General features: G+C 39.5%; 2 protein-coding genes across 3 annotated transcripts in view; one reads left to right on the top strand and one right to left on the bottom strand.

Moving 5' to 3' along the window:
- The window catches only part of UMAD1 (UBAP1-MVB12-associated (UMA) domain containing 1), a 279,434-nt gene extending 265,178 nt beyond the window's left edge, over window positions 1–14,256 (bottom strand). The window contains exon 1 of one of the 2 annotated variants that reach the window (XM_074379494.1): window positions 14,027–14,256. The gene's annotated coding sequence lies outside the window, so the exon portion shown is untranslated. The remainder of the gene's footprint in view (window positions 1–14,026) is intronic. The other variant, XM_010345692.3, reaches the window with a different exon arrangement.
- RPA3 (replication protein A3) lies at window positions 14,239–18,027 on the top strand. The gene is made up of 4 exons (XM_003921247.4): window positions 14,239–14,538; window positions 15,751–15,825; window positions 16,874–16,982; window positions 17,553–18,027. Exons 1-4 carry the CDS (start codon window positions 14,440–14,442, stop codon window positions 17,633–17,635), a joined length of 366 nt encoding a protein of 121 aa, XP_003921296.1. The 5' UTR covers window positions 14,239–14,439; the 3' UTR covers window positions 17,636–18,027.
- The last annotated feature ends 6 nt before the right edge of the window (window positions 18,028–18,033 follow it).

The following is an 18,033-nucleotide window of genomic DNA, read 5'->3' as shown; positions in this document are numbered from 1 at the left end:
TGAAAATCAAGGAAATAACAAGACATGAAAGCCTACAGAAAAATCACAATTTAAAACAAAGCAGATATTACAACAGTAAAATATTATCATTATAGTAGTTTTGGGAGAAATTAACTTTCCACTTAGAATTCTGTACCACAGAAAGATAATAAAACTATGCTTTGAGAACTCAAATGAAATAAACATTCAGAAAAACACAAACATGAACTGATGAAGCTGTAAAAATAAATATTAAGTAAAGAAAATGATAAATAAATGGGTAATATCAAGGAAATATTAACTGTATAAAGCAAAAATAATGTCTAATTGTAGAGTTACAAGAATGTAAATTGTAGGATTATAAGAAATCAAAACAGAACTAACGAACTAGACAACATAAAAATTGGGAAAAGGTAAATGAAATTACAGGTTCTGTCTTGACCCAAAATAACTTTGGTCTGTTTTAACTTCACTGCGTAAACAAAGTCACCAGGAAGTTTACACAACAACTGGGTGGAGCCCACAGCAGCTCAGCAAGGCCTCTGCAGGCAGACTGTCAACTAGACTCCCTTCTTGCTAGGCAGGGCATCTCTGAAAAAAGGCAGCAGCCCGTCAGCGACTTATAAATGAAGCCCACACCTTCCTGGGACAGGGCACCTGAGAAAAGAGGCAGTTGTGGGTCCTACTTCAGCAAACTTAAAATCCCTGCACACCAGCTCTGAAGGAAGCGACAAATCTCCCAGCACAGCGCTTGAGCTCTGATAAGGGACAGACTGCCTCCTCAAGAAACTCCCTGACCCCGTGTATCCTCAGTAGGAGACACCTCGTACAGGAAAGCTCTGGCTGACATCTAGAGGGTACCCATCTGGGACAAAGCTACCAGAGGAAGAAACAGACAGCAATCTTTGCTGTTTTGCAACCCCCACTGGTGATTCCCAAGCAAGAAGAATCTGGAGTGGACCTCTAGCAAACTCCAGCAGGTCTGCAGCAGAGGGACCTGACTGTAGAAGGAAAACTAACAACAGGAGAGAAGTAGCTTCAACATCAACAGAAAGGACATCCACTCAAAGAGACCCCATCCAAAAGTCACCAACTTCAAAGAACAAAGGTAGATAAATCCACAAAGATGGGAAGAAACCATCGCAAAAAAGGCTGAAATCACCAAAAAACAGAACGTCTCTTCTCCTCCAAAGGATCTCAACTCCTCACCAGCAAGGGCACAAAACTGGATAAAAAATGAGTTTGATGAACTGACAAAAGCAGGCTTCAGAAGGTGGGTAATAACGAATTTCTCCGAGCTAAAGGAGCATGTTGTAATCCAATGCAAGGAAACTAAGAACCCTGAAAAAAGGTTAGACAAATTGCTAACTAGAATAACAAGCATAAAGAACATAAATGACTTGATGGAGCTGAAAACACAGCATGAGAATTTCATGAAACATATCCAAGTTTCAACACCCAAATAGATTAAATGGAAGAAAAAATATCAGAGACTGAAGATCATCAACTCAGTGAAATAAAATGAGAAGGCAAGATTAGAGAAAAAAGAGGGAAAAGAAATTAACAAAGCCTCCAAGAAACATGGAATTATGTGAAAAGATCTAATCTATGTTTGATAAGTGTACCTGAAAGTCACAGGGTGAATGAAATCAAGTAGGAAAACACTCTTCAACATATTATCCAGGAGAACTTCCCCAACCTAGCAAGGCAGGCCAACATTCAAATTCAGGAAATACAGTGAACACCACAAACATATTCCTCAAGAAGAGCAACCCCAAGGCAAACAGTCATCAGATTGACCAGGGTTGAAATGAAGGAAAAAATGCTAGGGCAGCCAGAAAGAGGTCAGGTTACCCACAAAGGGAAGCCCATCAGACTCACAGTGGATCTCTCCACAGAAACCCTACAAGCCAGAAGAGAGTGGGGGCCAATATTCAACATCCTTAAAAGAAAAGAATTTTCAACCCAGAATTTCACATCCAGCAAAACTAAGCTTCATAAGTGAAGGAGAAATAAAATCCTTTACAGAGAAGCAACTGCTGAGAGATTTCGTCACCACCAGGACTACCTTCTAAGAGTTCCTGAAGGAAGCACTAAACATGAAAAGGAACAACCAATACCAGCCACTGCAAAAACATACCAACTGTAAAGACCATCAACACTATGAAGAAACTTCATCATCTAATGGGCAAAACAACCAGCTAGCATCAAAATGGCAGGATCAAATTCACACATAACAATATTAACCTTAAACGTAAATGGATTAAATGCCCCAATCAAAACACACAGAAGACAATTTGATAGAGTCAAGACCCATCAATGTACTGTAATCAGGAGACCCATCTCACATGCAAACACACACATAGGCTCAAAATAAAGGGATGGAGGAAGATTTACCAAGCAAATGGAGAGCAAAAAAAAGCAGGAGTTGCAATCCTAGTCTCTGATAAAATGGACTTCAAACGAACAAAGATCAAGAGAGACAAAGAAGGGCATTATGTAACAGTAAGGAGATCAATGCAACAAGAAGAGCTAACTATCCTAAACATATATGCACCCAATACAGGAGCACCCAGATACATACAGCAAATTCTTAATAACCTACAAAGAGACTTAGACTCCCACACAATAATAGTGGGAGACTTTAACACCCCATTGTCAATATTAGACAGATCATTGAGACAGAAAATTAACATGAATATCCAGGACTTGAACTCAGATCTGGACCAAGTAGACCTAATAGACATCTACAAAAATCTCTACCCCAAATCCAGAGAATATATATTTTTTGAGCACCACATTGCACTTATTCTAAAATTGACCACATAATTGGAAGTAAAACACTCCTCAGCAAATGCAAAAAAATAGAAATCATAACAAACAATCTCTCAGACCACAGTGCAATCAATTAGAATTCAGGATTAAGAACCTCACTCAAAACCACACAACTACATGGAAACTGAACAACCTGCTCCTGAATGACTACTGGATAAATAATGAAATGAAGGCAGAAATAAAATGTTTTTCAAAACCAATGAGAATTAAGACACAACGTAGCAGAATCACTGGGACACATTCAAAGCAGTGTCTAGAGGAAAATTTATAGCACTAAATGCCCACAAGAGAAATGAGGAAAGATCAAAAATCAACACCCTAATGTCACAATTAAAAGAACTAAAGGAGCAAGATCAAACAAATCCAAAAGCTAGCAGAAGACAAGAAATAACTAAGATCAGAGCAAAAATGAAGGAGACAGAGACACAAAGAAACCCTTCAAAAAAAAATCAACAAATCCAGGAGTTGGTTTTATAGATAGACCACTAGCCAGACTAATAAAATAGAAAAGAGAAGAATCAAATAGATGCAATAAAAAATGATAAAGGAGATATCACAACTGATAGCACAAAAATACAAACTACCAGCAGAGATTACTACAAACACCTCTATGCAAATAAACCAGTAAATCTAGAAGAAATGGATAAATTTCTGGACACTTACACCCTCCCAAGACTAAACAAGGAAGAAGTTGAATCCCTGAATAGATCAATAACAAGCTCTGAAGTTGAGGCAGCAATTAATAGCTTACCAACCAAAAAAAGTCCAGGACCAGATGGGTTCGAAGGCAAATTCTACTACAGGTACAAAGAGGAGCTGGTACCATTCCTTCTGAAACTATTCCAAACAATACAAAAAGAGAAAATCCTCCCTAACCCATTTTATGGGACCAACATCATCCTGATACCAAAATTTGGCAGAAACATAACTAAAAAAGAAAATTTCAGGCCAATATCCATGATGAAAATTGATGCAAGAACTCTCAATAAAATACTGGCAAACCAAATCCAGCAGCACATCAAAAAGCGTATCCATCACGATCAAGTCGGCTTCATCCCCGGGATGCAAGGCTGGATCAACATACACAAATCTGTAAATGTAATCCATCACATAAACAGAACCAAAGACAAAAACCACATTGCAGAGAAGACCTTCAACAAAATCCAACAGCCTTTTATGCTAAAAACTCTAAATCAACTAGGTATCAATGGAATACGCCTCAAAATAATAAAAGCTATATATGACAGACCCACAGCCCATATCATACTGAATGGGCAAAACCCAGAAGCCTTCCCTTTGAAAACCGGCACAAGACAAGGACGCCCTCTTTCAGCACTCCTATTCAACACAGTATTGGAAAATCTGGCCAGAGCAATCAGGCAAGAAAAGAAATAAAGGGTATTCAATTAGGAAAAGAGGAAGTCAAATTGTCTCTATTAGCAGACAACACGATTGTATATTTAGAAGACCCCATTGTCTCATCCTAAAATCTCCTTAAGCTGATGAGCAACTTCAGCAAAGTCTCAGGATACAAAATCAATGTGCAAAAATCACAAGCTTTCCTATACACCAATAACAGACAAACAGTGAGCCAAATCATGAGTGAACTCCCATTCACAATTGCTACAAAAACATTAAATACCTAAGAATACAACTAACAAGGGACGTGAAGGACTTCTTCAAGGAGAACTACAAACCACTGCTGAAGGAAATCAGAGAGGACACAAACAGATGGAAAAACATTCCATGCTCATGGTTAGGAAGAATCAATATCATGAAAATGGCCATACTGCCCAAAGTATTGTATAGATTCAACACTATCCCCATCAAGCTACATTGACCTTCTTCACAGAATTGGAAAAAAACACCTTAAACTTCATATGGAACCAAAACACAGCCGGCATAGCCAAGACAATCCTAAGCAAAAAAAAAAAAAAAAAAAAAAAAAAAAAAGCTGGAGGCATCACATTATCTGAATTCAAACTATACTACAAGACTGTAGTAATCAAAACAGCATCGTATTGATACCAAAACAGAGACATAGACCAATGGAACAGAACAGAAGCCTTAGAAATAACACCACATATCTACAACCATCTGATCTTTGACAAACCTGATAAAAACAAGCAATGGAGAAATATTCAATAAATGGTGTTGGGAAAACTGGCTAGCCATATGCTGAAAGCTAAAACTGGATCCCTTACTTAAACTTTATACAAAAATTAACTCCAGATGGATTAGATATTTGAATATAAGACCTAACACCATAAAAACCCTAGAAGAAAACTTAGGCAATGCCATGCAGGACACAGGCATGGGCAGGACTTCATGACTAAAACACCAAAAGCAATACCAACAAAAGCCAAAATAGACAAGTGGGATCTAATTAAACTCCAGAGCTTCTACACAGCAACAGAAACTATAATTAGAGTGAACCAGCAACCAATGGAATGGGAAAACATTTTTGCAATGTACCCATCTGACAAAGGGCTAGTAACCAAAATCTACAAAGAACTTAAGCATACTTACAAGAAACAGCCCCAAATAAACACTTTTCAAAAGAAGACATTTATGCAGCCAAAAAACATATGAAAAAAAGTTCATCATCACTGGTCATTAGAGAAATGCAAATCAAAACCACATTGAGATACCATGTCATGCCATCTCATGGCAATCATTAAAAAAATCAGGAGATAACAGATGCTGGAGAGAACGTGGAGAAATAGAAACGCTTTTACACTGTTGGTGGGAGTGTAAATTAGTTCAACCATTATGGAAGATAGTGTGGCAATTCCTCAAGGATCTAGAAATAGAAATACCATTTGACCCAGCAATCCCATTACTGGGTATATACCCAAAGGATTATAAATCATTCTATTATAAAGACACGTGCACATGTATGTTTATTGTGGCACTGTTCACAATAGCAAAGAATTGGAACCAACCCAAATGCCTATCAATGATAGACTGGAAAAAGAAAATGTGGCACATATACACCATGTAATGCTATGCAGCCATAAAAAAGGATGAGTTCATGTCCTTTGCAGGGACACAGATGAAGCTGGAAATCATCGTTCTCAGCAAACTAACACAAGAACAGAAAACCAAACACTGCATATTCTCACTCATAAATGGGTGTTGAACAATGAGAACACATTGACACCACGAAGGGAACATCACACACTGGGGCCTGTCAGAGGGTGGGGGCTAAGGGAGGGATAGCAGCAGGTGGGAGGATTGGGAAGGGATAGCATTAGGAGAAATACCTAATGTAGATGATGGGGTGATGGATGCAGCACACCACCATGGCACGTGTATACCTATGTAACAAACCTGCATGTTCTGCACATGTACCCCAGAACTGAAAAGTATAATAAATAAAAATAAATAAATAACAGAAAGAGTAACAGTATAAAGTCTAAGGCTTATGGAGAAAACTTAAGCAGAGAAGTAGCAAATCACTCATGATCTGTCAAACATTAGTGCTCTCTTAGAGAGGAATCCATCCCCATACATCCAAGCAATTATGTCCTAATGGAAATCTCCTTATTTAGAAGGAAGTGACTTCTTTATGAAGAAGAAAACCTCCTGATTTAGAAGGAATTGACCACTAGCTGGTATCTGCCTGTTCTTACCTTCAGCTGAGACCTGCCAACCCAGCTGTCAGCTGAGTCACAAAAGAAATGAGGAAAGGAACAACCAAGTCCTTAGGTCTTGTCTCTCCTAGGTGAGATACAGGATGGAAAAGATAAAAAAAAAATAAATTCTAACCAAAAGACAACTGGCATATCTATAATAGTATCGAACAACAACAACAAAAAACTATAAAGCCAGAGTGGGCACAGTGACTCACACCTGTAATCTTAGCACTCTGGGAGGGCAAGGAGAGAGGCTTACTTGATTCTAGCAGTTAAGGGCCAGCCTGGGCAACAAAACATGATCCCCATCTCTACAAAAGAAAGATTTTATTTTTAATTAGTTGGGTGTGATGGCATGTACCTATAGTATCAGCTGGGAAGGTGAGGCAAGATCACTTGTGCTCAGGAGTTTAAGGCAGCAGTGAACCAAGATCACGCCACTGCACTCCAGCCTCAGCAACAGAGTAAGACCCTGTCTCTAAAAAAAATAATAATAATAAACTATCTATCTATCTATCTATCTATCTATCTATCTGGCAACAGTTATCATGGCTTCAAGGAGAAACCTGACAATGCTACCATCTATAGGATATTTCACATTTATCAATAGAGACATTAAGCAGACAAAAAAAGAATAGAACTATGTGAACACTACAATTCACACACTGGATCCGACAACTGGAAAATACTTTCTTTTTTGCCAAGCACACCTGAAAAATTGTCCATGTTCCCAATAAGCCTTAAAGCAAGCCTCATATAATTTCAAATAATTAGTCCCACATAATTTCAAAGAATTAGACAAACCACACCCTCAGATCATAACATATTTCATTGGAAATTATCAAAATAACTTTAATAAAACCTATACATTTTGAAACAAAAATGACCCATGGCTCAAAAAAGAAATACGCTGGAAACTAGCAAATACTTAGAATTTAATGAACATCTACTTATGAAAACTAAAGCTCTAGTCAAAGACAATTATACTAATCTACAAGGTTTTACAGGAAAACACTACCAAACACTCGATAAATAATTTCCGTTTTATATACAATCTTGGAGAATAAATAAAAGAAACACTCCACACTAATTTCACAGAACTAGTATAACTAATACGGAAAGGAGGCAGAAGGGCAGGGTCCCTGGCAAGGGCTCCACCCTCAAGACTGGACCCCCAGCCCTAAATGTGGACAGGCTGTTTTTACACTCAAATGTTGCCTTTTGGCCCACTACGCCTCCCTATGCTGTGCCCATATAAACCCTAAACCCCAGGCTCCACAAGCAGAAGAATGGCAGAGCAGCAGAATGGCACACCAGAGAAGGAGAGAAGAGAGAAAGCATCTGAGTGTCGAGGGGAGTGTGGCTGGAGATGACCAGAGAGGAGATTGGCCATAAAACAGCTGAACTCCAGGACTTCCCACTGCATTCCCTCTCCAATTCCCCATGCGTATTAGTTCATTTTCATACTGCTGGGTAATTTATCAAGAAAAAGAGGTTTAATGGACTCACAGTTCCACGTGGCTGGGGAGGCCTCACAATCACGGTGCAAGGCAAAAGGTACATCTTACATGGCGTCAGATAAGGGAGAATTAAAAAAAAAAAAATCAAGCAAAAGGGGCTTCCCCTTATAAAACCATCAGCTCTCATGAGACTTATTCACTACCACAAGAACGGTATGGGGGAAACTGTTCCTGTGATTCAGTTACCTCTTGTAGGGTCCCCCCCCACAACACTTGGGAATTATAGGAGCTACAATTTTCTTGTAGGGTGCCCCCCACAACACTTGGGAATTATAGGAGCTACAATTCAAGATGAGATTTGGGTGGGGACACAGCCAAACCCTATCATCATCCCACTGAGAGTCACCTCTATCACTCAATAAAATGCCCACATTCACCATCTTTCAAGTCCATGTAACCTGATTCCTCCTGGATGCTAGACAAGAATTCAGGATGCACTAGGTGCAGGAACCCAAAAAGGCTGTCACACTGACTCCACTGAGCTACTTAACACTTAAGCCATCCCCAGACGGCAGGGCTAAAAAGGCACTGTAACACCCCTAGTCACTGCCATGGGGGGAAAGCCCAAAATCACTCACCCCAGCTCCTGCACCTGCTCACCTGCATGATCCCCACCCTTAAGGGGTTTGAATGCATGGCAGCTGAGCAAACTCGCCACACACTGGTTGCAAGTCACACAAAGGGTTTAGGGAATTCTCCTGCCTTATAACCATAATGCCATATTTTGACAAGGACTATACAAAAAAGGAAAATTCAGGCCAATCTCTCTCATGAGTATGGATTTCTTTTTTAAATCCTAAACAAAAACAACAGCAAATCAAATCCAGGAATATATAATAAAAGACAATATATCATAACCAAGCTTTCAGGAATGTGAGCTTGGTTCAACACTGAAAAATATATACTCATTTCAACCATCTCAATTAAGGCAAAAAATGCATCTGATCAAATTCCATAACCATTCAATTAAAACTCTTATCAAACTAGGAATAGAAGGAAAATTCCTTAACCTAATAAACAGAAATTCAGGTTGGGAAGAACTTCAAGGAATGCTCCTTAAAAGAATCTGAATCTCATGAAAGTATACTCTTGCCTGTCCACTTCTCTGCCACATGCAACGTGGATTTACTCAATGGCTGAAGCTCCATCCCTCATCTGGCCTATAAGGTGACCATAAATATGGAACTAGATATTGAACGTACAGGAAGACAGAAAGAACCTGGGGCCCTAGGATCTCAGTGGCACTACCACATACGTACTAAGTTGCATAGCTGTGAATTTCTTTCACATGTGAGAATGAGCATTTGTGCATTAAAGATACTTTCATTTATGCAGCCAAACCCATCTTGACTTAAACACTATTTCTAATCAAAATGGTACTGAAGGCTCTATACTAGGAAAGGTAAGAAAAATAAAATATGTAAGAATTCTTATGAAATAAAACTATAATTATTCAAATATGAATAGAAAATTTCAAAAAAACTCAGAAAATTCTTAAAATGGCATTTCTATATACCAAAACAATCAGTTAAAATCTTCAATTTAAAAAATGATACCATTCATAACAGCAACAAAAAACAAGGTATCTAGGAGTAAATCTAAGCTAAACGTCAAAACTCTTATACAGAAAAGTTTGAGACTTTTTGGAAATATTTTAAGAGAACCAAAATAGTTCAAGGATAGTAAGTGATGACATTCAGCTATTACTTCTGAAATACATCTAAGGATTCAACGCAATTTTGATCAAAATTCCAACAAAGTTTTTCACGGAAATTAATAAGCTATGTTCTACATGGAACAGTAAAGAGACAAAAATAACCAAGACATTCCTGAAGAACACAGCTCCAGACATGAAAACTTATAAGGCTACACTATTAGAGAAAACAGGTAGTGGTTCAGGGACAGAAAACTAGATCCACAGAACAGAATCGACTCCACATATATCTGTAAATTTAAGGTGACATGTGAAGGTCAGTGGCAAAAAGGTGATACAGTGAAATCACTTTTGGACAACTGAAATTAAAAGAAAACAAAGAAACTGGAGATCCACCTGACAACATACATGAAGAGTGTATTCTAGATGACAGACTATTAAATATGAAGGGAAAACTAAGAATTTTAAGAAAAATAGAAAACCTTTAAGAGTATGATGTACAAAAGAATTCATACACGAGATTTTAATTGACTTTTCTCTTATATTAAACTTAAGGGGAAAACGTTTAACTATATTAAAAGAGCTTTTTTAAAAAAAATTTTTTTTAATTTTTTTTTTTTTTTTTGAGACAGAGTCTCGCTTCATCGCCAGGAGCCAGGCTGGAGTGCAGTGGCATGATCTCGGCTCACTGCAGCCTCCATCTCCCAGGTTCAAGCAATTCTCCTGCCTCAGCCTCCCGAGTAGCTGGGACTACAGGCGTGTGCTACCATGCACAGCTAATTTTTGTATATTTTTGTAGAGATGGGGTTTCACCATTTTGGCCAGGATGGTCTCGATCTCTTGACCTCTTGATCCGCCCGCCTCGGCCTCCCAAAGTGCTGGGATTACAGGTGTGAGTCACCGCGCCGGGCAAAAGAGCTCTTTCTAATTTAAAAAAAAAAAAAAAAAAAAAGGAAGGAAGGAAGGAAATGGAAAGATAGGCCAAAAACGGAAAACACTTTGTACCATTACAATATTCCACTAATAAAAAGCTCTTAGAAGTCAGTAAGAAAAAGGAAAATCAAGGAAAAAAGAAAAACATAAATAGCCAATAAAAATCTGAAAAGATGTTCAAACCTATCAGTAATCAGGGAGTGCAAATTAAGGTCACAACAAAAAACCATTTCATATTCATCAAACTGGGGGAAAAAACTTAAGGGTTGCCAATAATATACATTAACTGTAACTCTCTTATACTCCAGGTAACAGGGCAAACTAATACCACCATTTGGGGAAATCCATTTTGTTACTGGTGGCTAAGATCCAAGTTACCCCAAGTTACCAGTGGGTCCTATCCCTATGGGTCCGTAGCAACTGCAGTCCTTGCCTCCTCAGAAGAAATAATTTGACTGAGGGCCATAAAGCAGAAAAAGAGACCCAAGCAAGTTCCAGAGTAGGAATCGAAGTTTACTTAAAAAGGCCTTAAACAGTAAAGAAAGGAAGGTGTACTTGTTAGAGACCCAAGCAGAAACGTGAAGCTTTTTAAAACTGACCTCTTTCCCGTGCTTCTTCCCTCAGGCTGGGCTGCCCGCAAGCGCAGAGCCCTCCTTACCCTCGGGTAACATGGTTAGGGGATTACACGAACGCCCATCTGAGACTTTCTTCCTTTTTCCGGTGGAGTGTACCAGGAAGATCATACTTCACCATTTTTGTCTCTTAATATGCAGGCCCAGAAAGCTGTTTCTCCCTCGGGTCTGCATTCGATAAACATTTTGATAACTGGTGTGGAACAATAGGAATGGCCCCTCGCTGGCGCTCGAATTATTATTTTTTTAAGACCGAATACCGCTCTGCAGCCAGGCTGGAGGGCAGTGGCGCAATCTCGGCTCACTGCAACTTCCGCCTTCCGTATTAAAGCAATTCTCCTGCCTCCGCTTCCTGAGTAGCTGGGACTACAGGCGCATGCCACCACGCCCAGCTAATTTTTGTATATTTAGTAGTTTTTCACCATGTTGGCAAGGATGGTCTCGATCTCTTGACCTGGTGATCCGCCCGCCACAGCCTCCCAAAGTGCTGGGATTACAGGCGTGAGCCACTGCACCCAACCCAAATTATTATTTTTAGAGAGGCAATTCGATAACTGCCAAACCATTGCCCGACATTTCTAGTAGGTTAGGGGAGAGCTCACTACTGCCCGGCTCATGCCTAACGAGCTGTGACTACATATATACATTCAACATAGATCAAACTCAAAAGCAGAAGCAACAAGTCAGAAGATACGTAACGTTTCCATTTACAGAAAGGTCAAAGATTGGCAATACTAAACAACGTACCATTTAGAAATGACTACGTATGTGATAAAATTATGTAGAAAAGCTTAGGAACCTTAACACAAATTTCAAGATAGCGTTTACTTATGGCTGTAGCGAGAGGGACCTAAGTGGGTAAGTGTAGACTGGTAGAATTTAACGGTAACTGGTAAAGTTCCATTTCTTCAGCTGAATGACAGGCTCCATAGATTCATTTCATTTCTCTCAAAACTTTGCAAATCGGCTATCTATACTCTTTTCTGTATATTATATATTTCATAATATTTTAAGTGACTCAAAAATATGCAAAAAAGTTGTTTTAAATTATCTTCTTGCTCATCTCCCTGTTTAAAAAGAAAGCCTTTGCTTAAAAGTGGTCTTTTTAACTGCAAGGAAACAACACTAACATTTGGTACTCTCAGGACTGCTCTTAAAAAAAAAAAAATCGCTATTACAGACTGAGAGGCTCACACCTGTAATTCCAGTACTTTGGGAGGCAGAGGAGAGAGAGAGGGATCGCTTGAGCCCAGGAGTTTGAGATAAGCCTGGGCAATACGGCAAGACCCCATCTGTACAAAAAAAAATTTTTTTTTAATTAGCTGGGTGTGGTGGCATGTGCCTATAGTCCCAGCTACTTGGCAGGCTGAGGTGAGAGGATCGCTTGAGCCTAGGAGTTAAAAGTTGCAGTGAGCTATGATCATGCCACTGCACTCCAATCTTGGTGACAGAGCGAGATCCTGTCTCAAAAAAAAAACAACTATTACATCGAAGACTTTCATGTGTGCTCTCTCCCCTATATAATGCACATCAACTTACTTTGCAAAGCAATGCTAAAGTACAAAAGACTTAAGGCTTTATGCAGAAATATAAAAGACTTCACTGACTTGCACCAGTACAACCACAACTTTTTATACACCACTGATACACATTCTACATCTGTTTAACGAAATCCTTTAAACTACTATTAGTGAGTAAAACTAAGACAAGCCTATTAAGTGCTAAGTTAACACTGAGGTAGACCATCATTTAATTATCGTACATCAGACTCCAATCTTAAATTGCCACGTTAAGTCTCAAACCGGATCTTTTTTGCTTAGGGAATATGAACGATGATAATTCTGTAGCTTTGGGTAAAATCATAGACTCAGTTTCCACAACGTTGTAACACCCAATTAAGACTTCTGACCAAACTGCACAGCACCGTTTGAAGGTATTTTTATGTGCACTCATTCTAGAATATTCCTGGCAAGGCCGCCGGCTTCGGGTCACAAGATAGCCAAGGACAGATTGGTGACTACTCCAAATCTCCCTGGAAAGGGTTATCTTCCGGACCTCCAGATGGCCCTCCAGAGTCTTGGGTTGTGGAGGACAACAACAGAAAGACTGCTGGGGGTGGGGTGGGGGGTTTAAATTGTTGCGTCAAGTAAATGGCCAAAAGTTAAGAGTCAACTGGGACCTTGCAAATCATTCCGCCTAACCCTTCGTTTTGCAGATGGGGAAAATATGTCTCAGAGGGCGGAACCGTAGCTCGGGGAACACTAGTTCAGGGTATAACAACGATTTAAGCTTGTTTCCTCTGGTCCTGATCAGTGGTCCTTCCCCATTACCCATTCTCAAGTGCTTCTACTGGCTGCCAAAACAGAGGGGGTAGCGGAGTGAGAGAACCGGCACCACCGCAGTGTAGCCAGGTTGCCAGGGCTTAAAAAAAAAAGTCTGAGAAGTAACCGGGCCAATCTCTCTTCTTACCGGTGGAGAAACTAAAAGTAGAGTGACGCAGCTAAGGGAGTAAATCGACTCTCAGCCAACAAGTGGCAAAAGCCTGAAGAAACTGATGAAGATCACTGACGACCCCCACTCCCCATCTCCAAAGGAGCAATTATCACAACCACCCCACCCCACCCCTCGCCACACCACATTTTATTCAGCAAAACTCCAGGGCCTCCCAAGTAGAACCTGGAAGAGGGAAAGCGGAGCAACAGTAACAGCTGATACGCAGCACACACAGCACCGCGGCAACAGCTGGTACCGAAATCCCGCCTAGTTCTTTTGACTCTGTTAGCCGGAAGAATGAGGAAACAGTAAGGCTGCCGCGCCTCCCGCGAGAAGAGGTACCTGAGGCTCGTTCCGCAGTCCCCCGCCGCACCGGCACCGGAGCGCCACACCCCACTTCCGGGGTTAAATCACCGCGGAGAAGCCGGTGATCCCAGAAGGGGACCATCAGGTTCCGCCCCTATCCAAGCCCTGCCTCCACTGCCGCTAGCCTGGGATCCGGCAACTTCCGGGACGCCGCGCGTCACTAAGCAGCCAATCTCCACTTCCGGACGCATCGCGCCCCTTCCGCACCCCTTTCAGAGACGGCGCGACGGCGCGACGGCGATGTAGGTTTCCGCGCATTTAATTGGCAAAGCTGGAGCGCTAGTCTTCGCTGATTGGTGCCGGGAAATCTGCCCCATAGACACCCGCGGGGCGCACAGTTTCAGTCTTCCGTGAGTTTCCCGCCCGCCGCAGTTTTGGACCGTATAATCATGGTGGATGTGATGGAGTTGCCCAGGGCGCGCATCAACGCCAGCATGCTAATTCAGTTCATCGACAAGCCCGTCTGCTTCGTAGGGAAGGTGGAAAAGGTGTGCAGGTTCGCCGTCGTGGGCTCTGCTGTCCGAGGCCGGAGGGAGGGACCCTGTAACCTCCTGGGTGGCGGATTTTGAGTGGATAACTGGGTAACGGGGGCTGAAGGAGGGCGGAAAGCCTCAGGTCACTGCGCTCCCGAATCCTTTATTTTGCACAAGGAGACTTTTTGAAAATTATTTAACCATTATAGCCCCATTTTGGCGCCTCTTTTATGGCACGGAAACAAGGTGTTTTCAAATGCTCTGCGTTCTAAATTCCAATGTTTTTCGCCTCCATTCAGGCAGTGCTTATCTAAGGGAAATTATAGACATGACTCTCACATCTACCTTCAGATTTCTTAGTTTACTCAGACGTGACAGACGCCGGCAAAACTAATCTGCTTATTCCTTCTCTTCTGAAATTACTTCTTTTTGCAAACCTCGTTTCCTCGTTGTAATCGCTTCTTTGCAAAACCTGCCTTGATTGTCCGCTTTGAGTCCCGTAGTGGCTAGTTACCTAACCCCACTATTAAAGTGAAGTCCCCTCATTCTACAGGCGAGAAACAGGCCCAAAGTCTTGGAATCAGTGACCTGAGAAGCTGGGGGTGGGGGGGAACTATTATGTAAAGACTTACTTAGTAGTTCATTACATCTACTCATCCTCTTCCTTATATGAGTGTTACTCTGACTTCACAAGTAGGGAAACTGAGTAGGAGTGGTAGATGGTTGACTAAAATGCTCAGAAACTCAGCAAGTGGCAAAGTGGCATTCAAATGAGATATGACAGCGCTCTTTACAGCTGCTTCCCAGGAGTAGGACCCAGATATTCTGGCAACCAGTTCTCCGTTTACTTCATCATGCCTGATTTTAAAACATAACCTCCATGGGTTATGTACTGTCTAAATCGTAAGTGCCAGCAGATTTAACTTTTAGCTAGGGCGGGCCTCCCTATTGGAATAGGGTTGCCATATTTAGCAAATGCAGAACCTACTTATACTACAAAACAAATTCCTTGTTTATCCGAAATTCAGAATTAACTGTGTGTCCCATCAACAGATTTGGTAACATAAGATTATAATTTGAACCAATAAATTGAATAAACTGAATTGAATAGAATGAATAAACTGTTCAAAAAAGTTGATTTGTGCTCAACTAAGGATCAATGTGCTCATCTTTTGTCAAACTAATTTGTTGTTTTAATGAGATTTTAATCATATGTTTCATTTTCAGATTCATCCCACCGGAAAAATGTTTATTCTTTCAGATGGAGAAGGAAAAAATGGAACCATCGAGTTGATGGAACCTGTATGTTTAAGTATTAATAAGTCTCACATATATTATAGTTAATTCTTCATCTGGGTTTGGTTTGTTGTTGATGTTTCTAATTTTTGGAATGGATATAAAAAGGATGAGCTGGTGAAACATCCCTGGCTCTAAAATTAAATTCTTGTACTATTCTCTCATTATATTTCCTTTGACATTTTTAACCAATGATTTTTTTGGGCTTCATGATTTTTGAACATGTCCCTTAAATACTGAATAACATTTTCATTCCTTATGAAAGACCATAAAATTACATAAGAAAAATTTAAACTGCTTTTTTCTCCCTCAAGAGTTTTTTTGTTTTGAGACAAGATCTCACTCTGTTGCCCTTGGTAGAATGCAGTGGCACCATCGTGGCTCACTGCAGCCTCAGCCTTCCACGATCAAGTTGCTCCCATCTCAACCTCCCCAGTAGCTGGGACTGCAGGCATGCTCAACTGTGTCTAGTTAATTTTTTTTTTTTTGAAGAGATGGCATCTCCCTATGTTGCTCAGGCTTGTCTTGAACTCTTGGTCTCAAGCAATCATCCTCCTGCCTGTATTAACCCCACAAGAGTTTTAAATTTTATTTTATTTTCTGTTTTTGTTTATATATTTCCAGTTTTTACTTACTTATTTTTTCATTTTATGTTTAATGTACTTAGAACTTTTTTGGTATTTTGTGAAGACAAATCCATATGATATTTGGTTATACAGTATACATTGTGAAATACAAATTATAGAAGGTTCCTCTCAATAAGAAATTACTGCTTATAGAAATGCTGGACGTTTTCAATAAGTAATTTTGTCTTTAACTTGAATTGTAGCTTTGGATTTGAAGCTACTACTCGAGGTAACAGGAATTTTAACATGCTGACAATTAAATACACAAACTTTTTTAACCAGTTACATTTTAACTTTTGCATTGGTAATTTTTAAAATTACTTTCTTACTTGAATTGAAATATTAGTAACCTATATTAACAGTTTTCCAAATTAATTGTCAACTGAAAATGTGATAACAGCAAGTTGATGTTCTCTTCCATGTCTTAGCTTGATGAAGAAATATCTGGAATTATGGAAGTGGTTGGAAAAGTAACCGCTAAGGCGACCATCATGTGTTCATCTTATGTCCAGTTTAAAGAAGATAACCATCCTTTTGGTAACTAAAGCATTCTAGTATTGACTGGTTTTATGTAATTAGCAGGAAAACAATTTTATTTTTAATTTTATATCTATTGGTCTAGCGTTTAGTACTGTCATATTTTCAATTTCTATAGAATTTTCTGATCCTAAAGGAAAATGGGAATACATTTTGTTTTGTCCTGCTTCTAAGTAGTGCTTATATATGTAAGAAACTCAGTAAAGATTAATTAATATTTGTAGAAAGATAATTTTTTTTAATATAACAAATAAAATAATATTAGTTGTTTTGTTGTAATATATGAATTGAAGGAATGGAATAATCCGTAATACCTAAAATACTACCAGGCAGATACTGCCTGTATAATGAACATCGAAATGAATGGTATTCCCATGTTTTTTTGCTTGTTTGTTTCTTTCTTTCTTTTGGCGCCACAGTTAAATACAAGAATCTGTAATCCATATCTCCATTTTTAGAAATTCACTTCAAAAGGGTGAGAAAAGGGAAATAAGTAAAAATATCTTAGGTAATAATTGATGTTATAACTTTCCATTGTAGATTAAATGTTTGCTTAAATGTTTCTTTCAGATCTTGGACTTTACAATGAAGCTGTGAAAATTATCCATGAGTTCCCTCAGTTTTATCCTTTAGGGATTGTGCAACATGACTGATCCTGATGGATTTTCATATGATTGCAAATGAGCTATATTAAAGACTATTAAAGGAGGCCCCTCTTGTTTGAGCGAGAGATTCCTGTGCTTTCTCATATTTAATTTGCTCTTTTTAAGATATTCCAACCTAGAGTTTTTGATGGAACTGATATATTGACAATTCTCATCTAAGTCCTTTTATAAAGAATTGCTACTGCAGTATATGGTCAGATTAGATGCAAGAATACAGCAGTTGTCTGAGTTTAGGTTTCTCTTTTATTAATAAAAACTAAAATGGGACATATACTATTGGTCATTTCATTTTCATTCTTTTAGTTATGTATTCAAGCACAAACTTGGAATTTCATAGCTGTAAGGTCAATCTAGACCTACCAAATAAAACCCTGAGCCAACTGTGT

The sequence above is a fragment of the Saimiri boliviensis genome, chromosome 10 (genome assembly GCF_048565385.1).
Source record: "Saimiri boliviensis isolate mSaiBol1 chromosome 10, mSaiBol1.pri, whole genome shotgun sequence".
In the NCBI taxonomy this organism is placed as follows: domain Eukaryota; kingdom Metazoa; phylum Chordata; class Mammalia; order Primates; family Cebidae; genus Saimiri; species Saimiri boliviensis.
This window is presented reverse-complemented; position numbering and strand designations above follow the sequence as displayed.